The following is a 21,392-nucleotide window of genomic DNA, read 5'->3' as shown; positions in this document are numbered from 1 at the left end:
TATACAAAACATAATAAAAAAAATAATGTTGACGTGCTGAAACACACTAGCAACCAGCAACATTTGTGTTCGGTATAAATGACACAGAACATCTGAAGTGCATTCTAACTTTCTGCCCTTTTGGAATTTCCTGCATTTTTATATAAAACAAAGTCCTCAAGTAACCAACTGTGAATAAAGGTTTTTATGCACTTGACTTAGCAGCATAAAAAAAATCTATTTTGTTCAAATAACATAGCAGCAAACCCCTCATTTCATTCTGGGAACAGAAGAAAGGGGTGGACAGAGGAATTTCTTTGCCAGTGATGCAAGAAGGTGTAGGCGGGATGTATTCTGTTTCCACCATTCCAGTGGTTGACTAGTCTTTCTGTCAAGCAATGGCTCACAAAGATACTGATCCAGCTGCTCAGAGATCTGATGCTCATCGTCACCCTCCTGAGTAGGAGTTCCATGAGGCCCCAAGATGTTTGCATACATTTGTTCAAGAACACTAGAGGGACCAGGTAATTCTTCATCTTCCACTCTTCTCTGTTTCGGATCTAATCCTTGGTCTTCAGTGGAGGCTGTTTTCAGTTGCTCGGACACAAAGGCATACTCTTCTTTTATACATTGCTTTGCCTTGGTCAGTGTGTCCACTGCAAAAAAGACATGACCCTTATAACGAGGGTCCAGCAGTGTCGCTAACACCAAATATTTTGTCTCCTCTATCCTTGTAAACCTTTTCTGCAAGCTTTGCAGCATGGTGTCTCTCAGTGTTTTAATTCCCCTCGTGTTAGGACCCTCTGCCTGAAGCACCATCTTCAGCACAGCAATGTTTGGGATGACACTGGAGATGGAAGCCTCTGCCCTGCTGATCTCGCAGGTGACCTCCTCAACAGGTTCCAACGTGTCAATCAAATTAGAAACTATGTCCCACTGATCTGCAGCTGGAGTCGCAATTTTTTCATATTCTCCAGCATAGATATTGAGTGCTCGTTTCTGCTGCAGCATCCTCTGCATCATGTGGAGCGTGCAGTTCCAGCAAGTGGGTTTAGACTGAATGAGACTGTGCTGGGGGAGGCCAAGTTCTTTTTAAATTTTTTTCAGATTCTGCTTTGCGAGCACAGAGTGGTTGAAATGTTTAGCGATGTTCTTTAACTTGGCATTAATGTCCAGCACTGCTCGCTGACTGTTGATGCCATCGGTCACCACAAGCTGTATGGTGTGTGTGCTGCAGCTGAGATCAGGTATTTCTGCCAATCTGAGGCCTTTAACCATGTTAGCACCACTATCACGGAGCACAAGTGCAACCCCAGTCCCAGTACTTTAGAAGGCTGATGAACAAGTTGCTGATGTACTCCCCAGTGTAGGAGCCAGACATGGCCTTGGCATTTAGGACGACTTGTTTCCTTTTCCAGTTGTCGTCAATGAAATTACATGTTAGACTCATCAGTGCTTCAGTGTCCCCAGACCAGCAGTCTGTTGTGAAAGACAAAAAAGGGCCAGCATCCTCTGCAATCAGTGCTTTTATTTTCTTCTCAACTTTTGCAACTATACCATCTAGGATGTCTGTGCGGTAGTGCTTCTCAGTTTTTAGGTTGTATCTGGGCTCCATTGCAGCCACCAGCCTCCGAAAACCAATACCTGAGACAAATGTAAATGGCTGACTGTCTGTCACAATCATTTCCGTAACTAAAGTGTCAAGTTTTTTTGACCTAGGATCCGAATTCTGCCATTTACGTTGGCCATCAAACATTTCTGTTAGAGTTGGCTGAGATACATTGGCAGTAGAGGCAGAGGCAGCTGCTTTTTCTTTTTCTTTCTGTGCATCTTTGTAAGCCTGGAGATGGTGACACCTCAGGTGACTCCACAAATTAGAGGTGTTTTTCTTTCTACCTTATTCAGCTCCCAAGCTCACCATTCCATTGCAGATATTGCACCTGGCTTTCCCTGAAGTTGGCTCTGTGAAATGCTGCCATACCGGATTATATTTTTGTTCAGCCATCAGACAGCATTACTAAACAGAAGAAACATTCATTGTTAGCATTTTAGTAGTGCTCATTTACAAACTTCCTTAAAAATTATTAAAAGCTATCACTCATCTTAGTTCGCGAAATCACATAGCAACACCTTAGCAACCACCCCAGGTACCCTAGCTACTGCATAGCAACACCCTAGCAACCTCCCCAGGTACCCTAGCAACCGCATAGCAACACCCTGGCAACCACCCAGAGTACCCTAAAAACCACATAGAAACATCTATCCATTAATCTGTCTATAAATCTATCTATCCATTAATCTGTCAATAAATCAATCCATCTATCTATCTATCAAACTATCTATCTATCTATCTATCTGTTTAAGCTTTAAAACTACTTTAAACTTCAAACTATTTCAGACTGAAAACCATCAAACTTAAATCTTTTCAAACTTTTCTATCTTTAAACTTTAAAAACTAATCAAACTGCTTAAAGCTTTCAAAACTTCTTTTAACTTTAAGGCAACACTTTCTCAAGCCAACTTAAATTTTGTCCTGACAAACTTTTTTTATCTAGTTATAGTTAATATTTAATTTGTGGCGCATGTGCACCCTGCTGTCAAGGAGCCACCCTTCGGATCCCAGCACACCAACCACACAATCTGATCTCAGTCACTTTTGGACTTTATAAAACACGGTGGACCAACACCAGCAGATGTCACATCTGCCAAATCATCACTGACTTCAGAAACTTCACACTGGACCTTAAACAGCTTGGATTCTGTGCCTCCTCAGTCTTTCTCCAGATTCTGGGACCATGATTTCAACATGAAATGCAACTCCTAGTGAAGTTTTCCCAAGTGTTTGAAATCGGGTTTGCTTGACAGTATTCTTAAACTTGCAGTCATCCCTTTTGCTTGTTCACCTTTTCCAACCAAATTTCTTCCTCGCAGACAACTTTGCATTTAATATACTTTGATACAGCACTCTGTAAACAGCTACCCCTTTCAGTAATGACCTTGTTTGACTTACCCTCTATGTGGAAGGTCTCAGTGATTGTCTTCTGGACCATTGTCAAGTCAGAAGTCTTCCCCATTATTGTGGTTTCAAAGAACAAGAATTACCCGTAATTTATACTTTTTCAGTATATTCATTTTTTAGATGCACCTATATCATCAAATCTATCTATTTGTTTGTGTGTGTATATATATATATATATATATATATATATATACATATACACACACAATAGATAGATTTGTTGTCTTACTCCCAGGTAGATTGGATAAATCACCTGTCAGTCATCATTAGGGAGTCTTCTCTGCAGCCAATCAGGTGCCGCCCAGCTGATTTAAATGTCTCTCGGCATGCCTTGTTGTCAGTTGAGTGTGTGTGTGTGCGTGCATGCTTGGGTGTTTTGTAACCTGTATTAAGCATTTGTTTGAGAATTTGTAAATCAAGCACTTGATTTGGTACTCTGAAGCTTTACGCTGGATTTGTACTGACATTATGAAACCCAAGATATTTGCAAAACAACAACAAAAAATAGTTACTTACACTACGGCAACATTCCAGTTTGGAAAGGGGAAGGACATTTGTGAGCATCACATACAGACATTCTTTCAGGTCAATGAATGTAGTCTAGATGCTAAACTACAAAGTCATCCAAATGCATCCCATTGATCTTTCCTAATGATCCATGTTTTTCAACCTGAAGATCTGGACCATTGTCCACCAAGTCTTGTTTTTCAGAATTTTGTCACAATCCTTAAAACCGATTTGTGTCTAACTTATTCTCAAGATTGTCCTTTCTTGATTTTTATTTTTATTTTTTTTGCAGAACTGTGAGCGGTGGCACCTCCTTTGTGTTTTCCCGCAACAAATTTTTGATTATAAGCAGCAGCAGCAAGTTTTTTTTTTTTTTTGGTGTGAACGGAAAACACAGGGGAAAGCAATGACAGTATTTGCAGTGTTGGAGTTATCCCTGGAAAATAAAACAAAATAGTCTATTGTTCAGAGAAACAGTTTGGGTTCCCAAACTTTTCCATTTCACGACCCACCTAGACAAGTATAATCACCACCCACTAAAATATTTGAGATAAAAAAAATATTTATATTAAAGCAATGACCATTTTGGCAGGTTGGAGTTATCCCTGAAAAATAAACCAAAGTTGTGTATTAGTCAGAGCAGAATCAAGTCAGAGCTAATTTGAGTTTTCAAGTCGGAGCAAAGAGCACAAGCAAACAACGCCTGAACTCTTGTTTTACCTCGTTTAGATGTCTTACTCTGAGGCTTGAAATTGCAGACCTCTAAATGTTACCAAATCACTCCTTTTCTGAACTCTCCATAGCTGTAAACAGTGTACAAATTCTTGTTCTTCAGTTTTTTTTGGTTGCTTCCATGGGATGAGTTTGCCTTTTGCAGCTCTCCAAAACTTCAATGTTATGTTCAAAGATCCCCTTGATTCAGATATAATCTAATTGCTGTTACCTTTATTTCGAGTTCTTTGGCAAACGTAATGCCTTTGCAACCTTCACCACATCACTGTGGTCTACACGACAAGTGTCTTGACATTTTCTGAACTACTTGAATACAATACAAGCAGTCATGTTTCTTGGTATACCTTCTAGAACCATCCCCCTTTTTTTAAAAACTGGATTAATATAGACAGATGGCTCTTCTTCAAGTGGAACTGAAACACTCATTTCCTTATTACTATACATTCGCTACGTTTTTCTCTCTGCTTCTTTTGACACTGCTATAAGGAAATCTTTGCACTGAGTCTTGACTTGATTCAAAGCTTCTGCTCTGACTGGACTCAAATTAGCTCTGGCCTGAAGATTTGTGACTGCCAGTGTTGCCAGATCTCGTGAGATAAATAAGCAACCAGGCCTGTGAAAACAAGCCCAAAACAAGCGACTTTTTCTACGGAGCCCCCCTAGGTTCAGGGAAGAGAAAAATAAATAAACTGTGTGCAGTTTTACAATACGTGGGGACGGATTTTAAACTGTGGATACAGATTGTCAATACAGTAACGTTAGTTTATTTATTTTTCTCCCCCCTGACCTTCAGGACAATGACCACGAGGGAGTTAAACCACCTTTTAACATTATTTAACATTAGAAAACTTTATTAGAAAACATTTGAAAAACATTTGAAAAATGTGCACACACAAATAAATATCAAATAAATATCATATCATGCCGTATTTCGCCCACTTTGTCTCGGGCATTTGTTCCTCCAAAAAAATTATCCTACAATCCAGTCAGTCACCATCAGTCGCAACTCGCGCGCATTCATTTAAACGTCACTCACTCACGTTTTCCTAACCAGAAAAAAACAGATTTCCCTGCCCTGCCTATGATTGGCTAGTACTCGTTGCCATCTGGGTCAGAGCCAATTAGAAGCAGGATGTGGGTGGGAAAAAAATGCTGTGTGTATGAGGAAAGGGGAGGGAGGGACAGAGGGAACAGTCTAGACAAACTCCTACGTTTAAATCGTTCATATATTATGGAGCTGGGATCAAGCCCAAATAAGCAACTACACTTTAGAAACAAGCCCAAAAAAACGCGACCCGCGACTTTAGACGAGGTTACAGTTGCGATTAAGGAAGACCACTGCATTTTTGAGTATGGTTTCAGACTGTTTAACAGGAAAAAGAATGTAATTAGTCAGCACCAATATATTTGACAAAAACTGAGAGAGCTTGGCAGTCTGATACTGGAAGCAAAAAGTTGACACATGTGAAGAAGAACTCATAAAACATGAAAAGAGAGCTACAAGGAATGCCTAATCGAACAGCAAAACCCATATTTGACAAATTAGAACCATACCAAAACGTTTACAGCAGAGTCAATGGTGGAAAAACCCCTAGAAGCTGGTACCAGAAGGAGACGCGGAGGGTCTCCCGGGCGGATCAGGGATCAAAGAGCAGACAGTCCAGGGAGCCATGGTGCATCAGGGAGCTCAGAGCAGACAGTCCAGGGAGCCATGGTGGAGCAGGGAGCTCAGAGCACACAGTCCAGGGAGCCATGGCGGATCAGACAGTCCAGGGGATCATAGTGGAGCAGGGAGCCCAGGGAGCAATGTCAGAACAGCCTCTGTGGCCTTGACCTTGGCCCGGCCACTATGGACGGACCCCTATACCCCCCTCCCTCCTCAAATTCCTTGGGGGGAATTATGGGTCTAGAGGCCTTCACAGAGCTGGACTTGAAGCACTCTCCAGGCCAGTCTGGGAAAGAAAGTCTCTCTCTGGGCTGGACATGGGAATAGGAGCCCTCTCTTGGTTGACTGTAGGAAAAGGAGCAATCACTAGGCTTTACGTAGAAACAGGAGCCCTCACTGTGCTTGATATGGCAACAGAGTCTCTTTCTCTACTCAGGTGAGTGTCAGAAACCATCATGTGACTGGGGCTGGGTCTAGAACCATCTCTCGATTCTGGTCTGGGGCTGGAGTCATCTCTCGACTCAAGAAAAAAATGGCTAGCAGGGCTGAGTGTGAAGCAGCCAGCGGGTTTGAAAATACTGCAGAGCTTGATTCGGAAGCAGCCAGCATTTCTGGGCTAAGGACGAGGGTGGAGCTTCTGATTCTGGGGTATTTTGGGTCGGGCAGGCAGTCCAAGCTATTGTTGTAGTATGTTGTGGTTCTTGGCATGGGGTGAGCTGGCAAGACACAGCGTGCTTCACATTTAATCTGAAGCTGTGTGCAGAGGTTATTGATGTCAGTAAAAGGCATTTCTGTGATTCGAGCATAGGCATCATAGAATGAGTTCCGCCATGTTACTGTGATGGTTGAGGAGAGATCCCCCATTTGATTCTAAAGCGCTTTGGGTGTACGGAAATACACAATGAAAGCGCTATATTTATGCATCGTTCATTCATTCATTCATTCATTCACTGTGGGGACAATCAACTTTCTAAAACTGACCTCTTCCAGGCACTCTGATGCAGTGGTGGAAAAACTGGTCTTTGTCCATAGCAATAAACATTTGTCTGTAGCAGTATGATACACAATTCTTGATACTGGATTAGATACCAGCCATTTATCAACTTCATCGACCCCTAAATCGTTTTTAAGCAATTGCAGCCGCCTTTTGTTTCAAAGCACACAACTGTTACAATAGCAATTATATTACTGTGTTACAGCAAAAAGTAATGTACTGCTGTAATCACATTACATCTGTAATGCGTTACTTCCAACACTGCAGATCATTAAAGTATTTGCATTTAGCAGCCTTAGCCTCCCTTTGTAACATAGTAAGAGAATTTCTCATGACCTCCATGAGACCTGCAGTTTATCTTTTTTTTTTTTTTTTTTTTTTTATTTGTTTATTTTTTGCTTGGCTTGTCTTTGAGCGCATTGTTTTATTATAATTATTTTATTTTCTTATTTCTCTTTAGACATTACTATTTACATTCCACCAACAAACTATACACAGAAATTAGATCAGTAAATTGCCTTCATTTGCGTACATCCTCTTCTTGCACAATATCCATGCCTCCAGTTTCACTTCCATCTTCTTTGCCACTCTCCAACTCAACTTCCAAAATATGTGGATTTAAAACAATGTTACAAACTTTAATACATATAACAAACAATCTGTACATTCAATCTCCACACATTCTAACAACAAAATCACATTCTGACAACTAACATGATATAAACCATTTTTAAAAATCTTTCTACACGCCATCTCTTTCAGAATCCAGGGCAGGCCTTGCTACTTCCAGCTCCATTTCTGTATTGTCCAATCTACAGACAGTATCTGCCAACTCTTTGCGGAGATATTTTCGTTCCGCATCCAGCCCAGCTACTTTACAAAAACAGTAAATGCACTTCCACCAAACATATCACACACACACACACACACACACACACACACACACACACACACACACACACACACACACACACACACACACACACACACACACACACACACACACACACACAATTACAAAGACTCCTTATACTTACTACTAATAAACAGAACTGCTCTCTGATTCTCAAAAATTATTTTACCTCCACACGTGGAAAGACTTTCTTCCTGCAAACCCAACACATTTTAGTTAATTACAAATGACTCATGACAAAATAACCACAACAACATATGAACTACACACAAAACACAAGATCAACTTACCTTACAAACCTCTGTAGTACAAAACTGAGTTCACAACACTGCTTGATTCAGACCCCAAAACATACACCTTTGAGTACAGCTATAAACTCATTACCTTAAACCACACCTTTTAATACAACCCTACTCACAAAACCCCACCCCTTTTGTTACGCACTCCACATGACCCTAAAACACATGACTTGAAACACTACATTACCCTTTCAAACCTCACACTTTTGCTCCCACCCTTCAGAGAAGAACTGTCTCTTGCCACCAATTAACACACTATTGTTTAGTCCCATGTGTCAAACCTTTGAGTTATAAATCCACATCAAAGTTTAATACATGTGCACATCAATAAATAAAAATTTCGTGAGAAAGTTAATTTCAGTAATTCAACTCAAATTGTGAAACATGTTTTAAATTCAATGCAGACCCCTGCTGAAAAAAAACTGCTGAAACCAGCCTAGGCTGGTTGGCTGGTCGTATCTGGTTCAAGCTGGAAGTAGCTGGTTTTAGCTGGTTTTCTGCATTCTCTATGGGGTTCAGGTCTGGTGAGTTTGCTGGCCAGTCAAGCACACCAACACCATGGTCATTTAACCAACCTTTGGTGCTTCTGGCAGTGTGGGCAGGTGCCAAATCCTGCTGGAAAATGAAATCAGCATCTTTAAAAACCTGGTCAGCAGAAGGAAGCATTAAGTGTTCTAAAAAACCAGCAGATGACACTGAACCCCAAATCATCACAGACTGTGGAAAATTAACACTGGATTTCAAGCAACTTGGGTTATGAGCTTCTCCACCCTTCCTCCAGACTCTAGGACCTTGGTTTCCAAATGAAATACAAAACTTGCTCTCATCTGAAAAGAGGACTTTGGACCTCTGGGCAACACTCCATTTCTTCTCCTTAGCCCAGGTACGACACCTCTGACGTTGTCTGTGGTTCAGGAGTTGCTTAACAAGAGGAATGTGACAACTGTAGCCAAATTCCTTGACACATCTGTGTGTGGTGGCTCTTGATGCCTTGACCCCAGCCTCAGTCCATTCCTTGTGGAGTTCACCCATATTCTTGAATCGAAGTATCTTGACATTATAAAAATCCCATATAAAATTGCTAAATTCTGAAAACTGAGTATTCTCTTGTTAAGCTGAAAGAGATTTTGGGGGGTCAGAGAGCACATATTGGACAACAAACATGTATTTTTAGGGCTGTTGGTCTTCCACTTGGTCTTTCATTCAGTATATTTGCATACAAAAAATTATGTTTTATTTACACACAGTCGGAAGAATTATTCAAGGAGTTCAAAATAATGCAGTTTGTTAGGTTTTGGCCTCTGGTTTGATGGCCGAATTGCTGTTGCAGTGGCAGACCTGCTGAAACTGAATCGAGGTTGGCTCGGTCCGGGGTTTTGGTTAAATGTGGAGCACCCCACCCATGTCGTCACCCATCACCTGGCAGGTGACCCCTCCAGTCATGAGGTCTAGGGAGCTAAAAAAAAAATATAAAGCTGGGAAAATAGCTAAATTCCTTATTTGCTTGTAAGATAAATACTTGAGTGTATAGTTGAGTGCATCTAGAATACTTGTTATAAAGTACAACATAAACACATTTTTTTTCTATTATCTTAGTAGATAAAAGTTCGACTACAGAGTTAAGTGCGAAAAATCAACTGAGGAGAGGATTTTTTTCCCGGGTAAAATTAATTATATACTTACACTATATCTTACTACCTTTATACACATGACTTATCTTTAAATTGATTTCTACTATGCCGACATAATGAAATGTTATTATTGAATGGATTTCTATTTTGTAATCAGATCCTTCAGATTCAGAAACAAGAACATCCAGCACCATGAGCTCTTCAACGGTTTTCATCCACATTCAACCACCGACACAAACCACACCAGCTGGGACTGTGACAAATGCTCCTGTGCCTGTTTATGTACAACAGATACCAGCAGATTCATCTCTTCATGGACTTCAGGCATTTCTGAAAAGCCAGCCAAAAGCCCTTGGGGTGAGGAATTTTTCATTAACCCAAATAACTGACTTTTATGTGTGAGGTTAAAAAAACAGTACATGAAGACATAGCATTGACAATATTTTTTATTGCATAATGTTTTGCCTTGGTGACAAACCAGGAAAGTCCATTATATAATAAGGTTAATCATTTACAGAGTAATAAAACTTACAGTGTACCAGTTAAAGACGTCACAGAGAAGAATGATATTAGGATAGGATAGGAGTTGTTTACTATTAAATTTCTCTTCTTTGAAAATGTTTTGGATTTTTTTTAGTACAATCATAAGGTCATAACTACAGCTGCTATAAATGTACATTTTATATTGATTCTCAAAATTTGTTTTAATTTACAAAAATTTACTCTGTACATTCTTTGTCTCTCACAGACTGTCCAGATAATGATTGGTCTGTTCACTTTCCTGTGTGGTGTTGTGTCTACAGTTCATGCAGAATCCAGCCTTGTCTTCAGTGGTATTACTTACTGGGGATCTATCAGTGTAAAAACACAATTAAGTATTCTGTCTTATATAATACAAGCTAAATATTCCAACGTAAGCCTCAATATTTGTCTTTCTCTCTCCTCTCAGTACATCATCTCAGGCTCTCTCTCCATTGCTGCAGAAAACAAATTTAATTCCCCCTCCAGTTTGTGTTTGGTATGTACACTGTTACTTTTATGGGTCCAAGCACAGGCGCTGGAACCCTGTCATGTGTTTGTGCCATTTTTACGTAATGATTTCTTCTTCCTTCTGCCCTAAAAGTGTGTGGGGATTATGACTGTAATTTGTAGACCCCAAACTTGACAGAGAGGTTCAAAAACTTAGGCACATAATTGCACATCACAGCTAAGGATATTTCTGACAAAAAGTTATCAAAGCATTGTGAAGATTTGACTACAGTATTTTAAGAATAAAAAACCCCAAAGCAGAGCCTAGGGGAAGCAACACAGTCAGGAAGGTTTATTTTAATGCTTATTTTATAGTATTTATTGGACATTCATTTGAAATGATTGCACTTCCCTGCTGAAAAAAAAAAAAAAAAAAAAAAACAGCTAAAACCAGCCTAGGCTGGTTGACTGGTTTTAGCTGGTCAACCTGGTTGGTTTTCGCTGGTCAGCAGTCTGGTTTTAGAGGGGTTTTGGCCACTTTCCCAGAATGGTCAGGCTTGGAGACCAGCTACTTTCAGCTTAAACCAGCTAAGACCAGCCTAGGCTAGTTTTAGCTGTTTTTTTTTTCCAGCAGGGTTATATCAGCAAGTTTTTATTTATCATTAGTTATTCTAAATCTGACTCTTATTTACACTGCGCACGTCTGTGGCACATTACAGACCCAACAAGCTTTTTTTCGTCCTCTATATACGGTTACAACTCACCAGGAAATGAAGCAGCTGGATTTGCAAGACCATATGATTTGCCTGTCAGATGTCGTTTTGTTGTTTATTATCCTTATATATTTGTAGTTTTTTTGGATTTCTACTGTCGGTAAGTTGGCTTAGTGGATACCATTTTGTCTGATTTAATTGTGTTTATTTTTGTATTTAATGCTATCCTACTGTGCTGTAGCCTAGGCTACACTACCGAAGCAACCCTGCTCACTACCGGAGCAACCACAGTATAAAGGGGCGCCGGTAGAATACAACATTTGCTTCTTCATCTGATGCTTACATCCAAAGCATGGTGATGAGACAAGAGGACGTAGTGTCTCGTTCCCTATCTCAGAGAACCATGGCTACATATGTAACCAGAGACATTTCTTCTTGAGGGAACTTCGAACTGCATCCTCCAGGGGTCGCTATGGGGAACGGTTATACAAGCCATGCTGATGGTGTTCCCCATAGCAACCCCTAGAAGACACATTTCAAAGTTCCCTCGAGAGTGAACTTATGATCCAGATTTTTATTATTTTTTCTCTGGACTAACAAAATAATGAGGCTTCCAGTTGATGCTTTTGACACCAGAATGTTTGCTATAACCTACACTATCAGTGAATATTGACTGCTCTTTGCTGTTAAGTAAACAAAAAATTTTTTTTTTTTTTGAAAGACACATTTAAACTGTATTAATTACTTACATGAGCCACTGGTTCTTGACTCTGTTTATTTTGTATCACTCTCCATAATAGTTATTTCTAATGTATTAATAAATTTTTTCTGCTTCTAGGTGAACGGTTCACTTGGAATGAACATTTTCAGTGCTTTAACTGCAGGAAGCGCATTTATTTTAATTTCATTGGATTTTGCTTTAGGACCATTTGACACGCACTGTCACAGTCATGATTGTACTTATTTTAAAGCAAAGTATGAGGTATGTCACAAACTTTTACGTTCACATTTATTTAGTAATCACAATAAGATGACTGTGTGGTCAGTGAAAAGTCAAGCCTTAATCTGCACAACATTTCAGAAGTGGTTTAAAGATCTATTACTGATAATTAACAATTCAAGAAAGCATTGACATAGATGTAAACTGTGTAAAAATTGTATAAATTAGGGCTGTTGATTTGTCATGTTAATCTAATTAATTCTTTTTGGAAAAAATAACACGTTGAAACTTTTAACACTAATAACACTCTCACCCCGCCCCAAGACCAATGTACATCATCTTGCATTTCATTAGGTGTGTTCAAATTGAATCAGCTCTACTCAGACCAATCACTGTATGACATTATAGTTGATATAGTTGCAGACTCATAAGTGTTTGACATTTAAGTTTGATATAATACACCGATTGGTCTGACCAGCACCATTTCATTGGCCCATTCAGAAGGAGAGCCATTTATTTAATTCCTGAAAGAATCAGCCCTTTGAAGGAATCAAATGAACGAATGACTTAATGACTTAGGCTACGGTTAACCGACAACAATGTAGTCAAAAACTGAAAAGTTTGTCCCTTGTGTATTTAAAAAGTTTCATGTATACACAACGTTTTTAAAAGGATTTGGGTTTACACATCAAGTACTGCCAAAAATGCTGTATTTCGTATTCTAGGCCAGTAGTTGGTGCACTGTTAGTTCCTGCTTGCCTTTAAAATCAACACTTACAGTGCATGTCTTTAAAAAAAAAAAAAAAAAAACTACTTTTGATGTGTGATTAATATGCAATTAAGGTGATTTATTAATCGCAACATTGTGTAATTAATTATATTACAAGTTTGAATTGATTGACAGCTCTACTATAAATATTATATAGTATTATTTGTACTAATGTTGAATTTTCTCTCAGACCCTCTACTGGGGAATCCGTAGTATATTGCTGATATTTGCCTTCCTTGAGTTCATCATCTCCATCTATCTGTCAGCATTTGCCTGTAAAGCCACCAGCTGCTGCTGTTGTCCTCCACAGGTAAGTAATGCATCAAGTCAGGAGTTCACAAACTTTGTCAACTGAACCCCTCCCAAATGTATCATAAGAAAGCTTCTGCTTTTGGAAATGGCAACCCAGAACAATGCTTATCAGAGGACAGAAAAAACATGTTTGGGTTTTTTCACAATAAAGAAATTAAAATTGTAGCCTACATAGTTGCAATTACATTTATTTAAATTAAAAGTTCATATTGATCATGTTCTATTCTGTAATTTCAATAGAAATATTTCACTGTGAGATTAAAAACACTGGCAGTGCCTTATGAAAATGAACCTAATTTGAATTTGAATCTAATTTGTAGATTTAAAACATATTTGAACCATGTGTAAACAAAAACAGCTAACAGATATAATAAGGGCAAAACACAAGAGTAATCCAAACAGATGAGGGTCGATAACAGCAGCGAACGTAATCCAGGGGGCTAGGCAAACGGGTAATCCAAATAGACAGACGGGAGATCCAGACAGGAATGCAAACACGAAAAGACAAGACTAGAAAACAAGGGAAACGCTTTGTTTGGTTGCAGTGCAAACTCAATACTCGGCAGTGAATGACTGTAATGGCCTCGGATTTATACGGTTCATGACTGGCGGGTGAAAGTGCAGTCTGTGCAATGGGAGATGGGAAGTGTAGTCCAGGGTGAAGTGTGAGAGTCAATATAATGAGCGGGTGGAAGAACAAGGGCAAGGTTGGTAACAAAAGTTAAGTGGTTATCATTACCTATTTTACTCTTAGTGATTTAATACATTTCATAATTTGAAAGTTTAGTTTAGAAGTATCGCATCAGTATCAATATCAACAATACTGGCCTTGAAAAGTATCGGGATCGTATCGAAAACAAAAGAAGTGGTATCGCCTACCCCTAGATTGAAGGCTCCCGGTGTGAACAGCTCCATAGGGATCTATTGTTTTGATTCAGGAGCATTATCGCAATGTATATTCGCAGTGCAAAATCGCACTTAGTGTGAAAGGCCCTTTAAAAAAATTGTTCAAATATTTTTGTCTTTAAAATGTTCCTTCTTGCTAAACTACTTTTCGTATGCCTCCCCGATTCTGAAACGTCATTTTAAAGCTAATAATGGAGGCTTGAGCCATTAATGTGCAGATTGATTAGTGTGTATGTGATATACCTGAATCCGCGCAACTTTCAAGAGTGTTTAGCAGCAGCATCTCTACTAATAGCAAAAGCTGCAATGATGGAACTGTCAGCCAAAGTTATTGCATGTATGGCATTTCATATTAAGAAGTCATAAAATACTACTATGTTCATTTTTCCAAAGGTCCCGTTTGTTCCGCAAGTTTGCCTTCCTCCAGAGCCCTGTGAATTTAGACCTAATCATTACCATGATCTTAACAACTCAGAGGTAAGAAGCTCAGGACTTTGAGTAAAATGGTACAATAAGTAGCAGTTGAGTAACTGGTGCAATAACTGTTTTTCTTGCAGATATCTGTGGTCAGCAACCCTGCCATGTATCACCATCCTGCAGAAATGCCACCTCAATATAATGAATGTACAAATATATGAATATAAAAAAAAGTGGACAGTGTTGTGGTCCTGAAGTAGAGTGTGATGCTTTTGTAGGACACATGGGTTCCAATGATTTCCTTTCCCTTATAGTTATGTCCTAATCATCAGTGAAACTAGATAGATTGTAGATAAAACAAGAAAAATTGTCTCTTAAAACATGTTTCTGAAACATTAGGGAAACTGTGATGCACTTTTTCATTTTCTTGCTTTCAAACATGGTAAACCAGATATAAATTAAGATAAAAATGTTTTAACAGGAATTACATTTGAACTTTCATCTTCTTCTACAACATCAACTTTGTATTACGTTGCAATGGCTCAGCAAAATAAATATACAATGCAGAGAGTTTGCCTATGGTCTTCCTCACACATGGCCACTCCATCCACATCTGTCTTCAACATTGTTCAATCCTAGTAGAGAATTCATCCCTGTATCTGCTGTCCTGATGCTGCATCATTTCCAGATCATGCTCTGATAATGTGTGAAATCCATTAATGTACAACCTCATCAAATTTGTCCAATATGGATACAATTTTTTCCTTCATAGATACTTTGCATTTATAAAGTTTAATGTGCTTAAGGATTGTTCACCAGCATCTGTTATCTACTACAGCATGCAGAACATATTAAGGCCAGCCTTTCCTGTTGACAAAATATTTTTAACCATCAGATTATTACTTGAGAGACAAAATGCGCTTCCTCAAATCTTCGTTATTGTGGATGACCAATGGCATCCGTATCAGATCTCGTATCATCATTCTCTCTATTAAACATTATATTCGTTATATATTATAAACGTTATAAGCGCATTGTACATTACACTTATATTAAGTACTTGTATAATGGATTAGATAGTATGCAACAGAAAAATTATGTCATGATTTAACTTTGTCAACTGTGATTACATACAACATAAATAACTTGATTTCCTGTTCTGTTGGTGCTTTTCAAGTGAAATTAACCACATGACCCAGTGTTATTAAATACAGACTTATGGCTTGTTTGACCAATACCCATACACAGAATGTGGTGTATTTTCACTGGTATTGATGTGAACAGCAAGAAATAAAGTATTTTCAAAGATGAGCATTTTCAATTAATTTCCAACAATATCGTTGATTGATTGCACAGATACTGAAAATTGAGTGTTTGCTATTGTCCTTTTGAAATATTGACACACTATTCTTATAAAATAGGGAATTTAATACTGCAAAGCTGATTTAACACATTCTGTATCGTTCAAAGCACTGTATAAATGAAGCTGATAACTTTTCCATAAATTGTTGTAAAAAAAAAATGTCATTGTTCATACAAGGTAATAGCTGGAGGAAAAATAAAAAATATAAATTAAGCATATTTATATGTGGAATCTTGTTTTAAAGTTCACCCATGTTAGTTTTACCCTGAGTAATTTTTGACAAAGGGTTATGTGAAGGTTTGCCTGGGCAAAGTAATGTCCATTAAAACATTGTTGTAGGACTAAACGATACACTGGCTAATAAAATAGATTATGTCATTGTATAAACTCTGAAGGTGACCCATTTTGGCCACTATTTCCACATTAAAAAAAACTATCAAAAGGCTTCATTTTATATACTGGGCCTTTCAAAGTGCACTCTGAAACCAGGCCTGGGATGGCTTGTGTAAATGAGATGAAAAAAAAAAAAATATATATAAAAAATAAAAATAAAACTTTGTCGTAGCACCAAACCTAGCTATCATGTGAGCATAGTTACTATTTTAAAGTTTGATATGTTACAGAGAGCTGCCTTTTTTCAGTTATACAACGACAACAACATTCAAAGTACACCTGTAAGTAAAGTAAGTAAAGGATTGAAAAACTCAAACTCCTCCTTGTCAGGTGACACATGAAAGTTAACTTGGACAAGATTTTTAAAATTAAAAAAAATAATAATAATAATCCACAACGATTAAATAAATAGAGAAAATAGTATTTTATTCAACTGAGAATCTAAATAAAACAAATGTAGGTCCATTTTGATATCAACTTGTACTTTATGAAATTAAACTTATATTTTATTTATTTTATTTGAGATCATGATTCTGATGATAAGAAGATTTAAAAATCGAAAAATGATTTATTAGTGGTTTGACAAAATTCTCATTGCGTAAGTCTTTTAAAAATATATATTTGAAAAAAAAGAGTCAGTGTCTCAATTAATAAAGACTTGTTTCACTATTGGAATCTCCTGAATAAACGAATCAACGATAAATACTTTTTTAAACAGGCAGTTGTCGCCGCCTCTTAAGCGTTACAGTATGTGCAAGGGTTAAAGATACTTTTGTTTTGATCGCTACTGTAGACAATAAGTGTTTATACTCAAACTATAAACTTTAGTCTCAGTACTTTTGTCATTTAAAAGTCTGTAACACAGAAAAAAATGATCATTATGTGCTCTCGAAAAACACACTTAATCGCACTATATAGCCAAATGAAATGTATGCTTTCAATTTCTGCATCTTTACTTCTTTTATTATTACAATGAGGAAATAATAACAAGGAAGTTGTTAGCGATCACAATCAGAGGTGGGTAGTAATGAATTACATTTACTTCGTTACATTTACTTGAGTAAATTTTTGGGGTAACTAGTACTTTTAGAGTATATGTAAAGATAGGTACTTTTACTCTTACTCAAGTACATTGGTAACACTTTACAATAAGGGTACATGAATAATCATGTACTAATGCCTAAATTAATACTTAATTCATCACCTACTAATGATTATTCAAGGAATTAACTAATTATGAACTAACAAAGGGCTATCCTTAACTACAACTGGAGTCATACGGATTCATGGATGAATAACGGCAGCCTTAACTAAATGTTAGTACATGTTGGATAGTTAATGCATTAATTAACATTTATGGGTAAACGTAATCTTTAGGAAAGAATGAGAAATACTCTGGCTTTGAAATTAATTTAAGTTATTTAATACTATCATAATTTGAGCATTTGACATCTTCAGCTTTGTCTTAAACATTATTGGGTGTCAAAGGATTAGTTGATCCTCTTCATCGAGTGTAGAAAAAACTAAATACACTAATGCCTGATCTTGTCTGTTTTATGTTCTTCTCTTTCCCTTTAAACTCACCTATTGATTTATACACAGAATAATAAAATATAAAAACACAAAACCCACAAAGAACATTTGTAGAACAATTCCTAAAGAAATGCTCAAACTAGAAAGAGTTCACTCTCCATCCAGACAGAGCCGTGAAGATCCTGCACCTCCGCTCTCTGACTTCTTGAAAATCCACACGGCATCTTGGCACAGCATAACCAGGCTGATACTCACTGTGTTAGTACATGTGGATTTGATAGGATGTATATCATAAATCATGAGCTGAGTTTAGTGAGTAGTTAACAGTGAATGCATTATGATTGGGCCCTCTCAAGTAAAATCATGTCAAAATCAACCTTAACTAGCCATTAGTTAATGTAAGTGCATGGGTAGTTAAGAGTGCATTCATTATGATTGGGCCCTCTCAAGTAAAGTCATGTCAAAATCAACCTTAACTAGCCATTAGTTAATGTAAGTGCATGGGTAGTTAAGAGTGAATTCATTATGATTGGGCCCTCTCAAGTAAAGTCATGTCAAAATCAACCTTAACTAGCCATTAGTTAATGTAAGTGCATGGGTAGTTAAGAGTGAATTCATTATGATTGGGCCCTCTCAAGTAAAGTCATGTCAAAATCAACCTTAACAAGCCATTAGTTAATGTAAGTGCATGGGTAGTTAAGAGTGAATTCATTATGATTGGGCCCTCTCAAGTAAAGTCATGTCAAAATCAACCTTAACTAGCCATTAGTTAATGTTAGTGCATGGGTAGTTAAGAGTGAATTCATTATGATTGGGCCCTCTCAAGTAAAGTCATGTCAAAATCAACCTTAACTAGCCATTAGTTAATGTAAGTGCATGGGTAGTTAAGGGTGAATTCATTATGATTGGGCCCTCTCAAGTAAAGTCATGTCAAAATCAACCTTAACTAGCCATTAGTTAATGTTAGTGCATGGGTAGTTAAGAGTGAATTCATTATGATTGGGCCCTCTCAAGTAAAGTCATGTCAAAATCAACCTTAACTAGCCATTAGTTAATGTAAGTGCATGGGTAGTTAAGAGTGAATTCATTATGATTGGGCCCTCTTAAGTAAAGTCATGTCAAAATCAACCTTAACTAGCCATTAGTTAATGTAAGTGCATGGGTAGTTAAGAGTGCATTCATTATGATTGGGCCCTCTCAAGTAAAGTCATGTCAAAATCAACCTTAACTAGCCATTAGTTAATGTAAGTGCATGGGTAGTTAAGGGTGAATTCATTATGATTGGGCCCTCTTAAGTAAAGTCATGTCAAAATCAACCTTAACTAGCCATTAGTTAATGTAAGTGCATGGGTAGTTAAGAGTGCATTCATTATGATTGGGCCCTCTCAAGTAAAGTCATGTCAAAATCAACCTTAACTAGCCATTAGTTAATGTAAGTGCATGGGTAGTTAAGGGTGAATTCATTATGATTGGGCCCTCTCAAGTAAAGTCATGTCAAAATCAACCTTAACAAGCCATTAGTTAATGTAAGTGCATGGGTAGTTAAGAGTGAATTCATTATGATTGGGCCCTCTCAAGTAAAGTCATGTCAAAATCAACCTTAACTAGCCATTAGTTAATGTAAGTGCATGGGTAGTTAAGAGTGAATTCATTATGATTGGGCCCTCTCAAGTAAAGTCATGTCAAAATCAACCTTAACTAGCCATTAGTAAATGTAAGTGCATGGGTAGTTAAGGGTGAATTCATTATGATTGGGCCCTCTCAAGTAAAGTCATGTCAAAATCAACCTTAACAAGCCATTAGTTAATGTTAGTGCATGGGTAGTTAAGGGTGAATTCATTATGATTGGGCCCTCTCAAGTAAAGTCATGTCAAAATCAACCTTAACAAGCCATTAGTTAATGTAAGTGCATGGGTAGTTAAGAGTGAATTCATTATGATTGGGCCCTCTCAAGTAAAGTCATGTCAAAATCAACCTTAACTAGCCATTAGTTAATGTAAGTGCATGGGTAGTTAAGAGTGAATTCATTATGATTGGGCCCTCTCAAGTAAAGTCATGTCAAAATCAACCTTAACTAGCCATTAGTAAATGTAAGTGCATGGGTAGTTAAGGGTGAATTCATTATGATTGGGCCCTCTCAAGTAAAGTCATGTCAAAATCAACCTTAACAAGCCATTAGTTAATGTTAGTGCATGGGTAGTAAATAATAGTTAGTAATGAAGTGACACATTAACAAATCATCAAATTACATACCAAATTCAAATTTTATTTGTCACATACACATACACATACACAGTATCATATAAAGTGAAATGCTTATACGACTGCTAATAACCCATACATTTTATAAGGAAGTTCCAGTATAGAATGAGAAATAAGATCATTAAACAAATTAGAATATAATAGGATTAACTTTAGTTGTAAAAAGAAATTTGCATCATGTACAAATATACAATAAAAAATAACCATAAAATATTAGAAATAGGAATAGAATATAATAAATATTTAAAAAAAATGGAATGTGCAATTATGGGCAAGACATGTGCAGATGTATAAATATTAAACATTAAACATGCTGTAAGAGTGTCCTCCTTGTTCATTTACACCACCAGTACAACTAACAATTTACATAATTTCACATAAATGGACTCGAAAGAAAGTCCAAACATAATGTTCCCTCCAAAGACACACAGAAGGTCAAATAGTTTATGTTCAGAAGCTCAAAACCATGCTGTTATTTAATGTGCCTAACTTTCCACACAAAAAAATGCAGATGTAGATGCAAACATAACTTTGTGATTTGTTTTACAAAAGCAGACGACATTAAATTAAAATGGCATTACCGAAACAAACCTTACACCGAGCGAGTGCCTAGAGTGCGCCACTAATGAGTGTCCTTACAGAAACAACCTTACATACTGTAGTTCCGTTTATTTGAAATGGTTAAATTAATGATAATTGAAAGTATTAGCTAATGGTCTATTTTTTACATTTGGTTTAACATATCCGTCTAATTAATGGCACTAATACTTTCAACGAACAATAATTTAATAATTTCAAATAAAGGGGACTACAGTATGTAAGGTTTGTTTCAAGTGGGACACTAATTAGTGGCGTACTCTAGACACTCGCTCAGCGCTTAAGGTTTGTTTCGGTAATGTCGATTTTTTTATCTGCTTTTGTCAACCGGATTAAAGTCATGTTTGCATCTGCGTTTTTGTATTATTTATTTATACACGGTAATTGAGCGTTTTAGAGTTTCTGGAAGCTAAATATTTTACATTCTGTGTGTCTTTAGAAGTAACATTGTGTTTGGATGCTTTCTTTTGAGTCCATA

At 37.4% G+C, this 21,392-nt stretch overlaps 1 protein-coding gene and 1 pseudogene across 1 annotated transcript; one reads left to right on the top strand and one right to left on the bottom strand.

The window, feature by feature from the left end:
- Window positions 1–249: 249 nt before the first annotated feature.
- Window positions 250–1,958, bottom strand: LOC141326052 (zinc finger BED domain-containing protein 4-like; annotated as a pseudogene).
- A 7,953-nt stretch (window positions 1,959–9,911) lies between these two features.
- Window positions 9,912–12,599, top strand: LOC141326051 (membrane-spanning 4-domains subfamily A member 15-like). The gene is made up of 5 exons (XM_073834752.1): window positions 9,912–10,097; window positions 10,489–10,599; window positions 10,690–10,758; window positions 12,261–12,404; window positions 12,591–12,599. The coding sequence occupies exons 1-5, from the start codon at window positions 9,933–9,935 to the stop codon at window positions 12,597–12,599; spliced, it is 498 nt and encodes a 165-aa protein (XP_073690853.1). The 5' UTR covers window positions 9,912–9,932.
- The last annotated feature ends 8,793 nt before the right edge of the window (window positions 12,600–21,392 follow it).

Source organism: Garra rufa, chromosome 2 (assembly GCF_049309525.1).
Source record: "Garra rufa chromosome 2, GarRuf1.0, whole genome shotgun sequence".
In the NCBI taxonomy this organism is placed as follows: Eukaryota; Metazoa; Chordata; class Actinopteri; order Cypriniformes; family Cyprinidae; genus Garra; species Garra rufa.
This window is presented reverse-complemented; position numbering and strand designations above follow the sequence as displayed.

Excerpts from the sequence above, each read along its gene's own strand:
- LOC141326051 (XM_073834752.1), top strand. The coding sequence starts at position 9,933 with ATGAGCTCTTCAACGGTTTTCATCCACATTCAACCACCGACACAAACC. Across the intron at positions 10,600-10,689 it reads CTTACTGGGGATCTATCAGT|TACATCATCTCAGGCTCTCT; the intron begins GTAAAAACACAA and ends CTCTCCTCTCAG. Across the intron at positions 10,759-12,260 it reads CCCCCTCCAGTTTGTGTTTG|GTGAACGGTTCACTTGGAAT; the intron begins GTATGTACACTG and ends TTCTGCTTCTAG.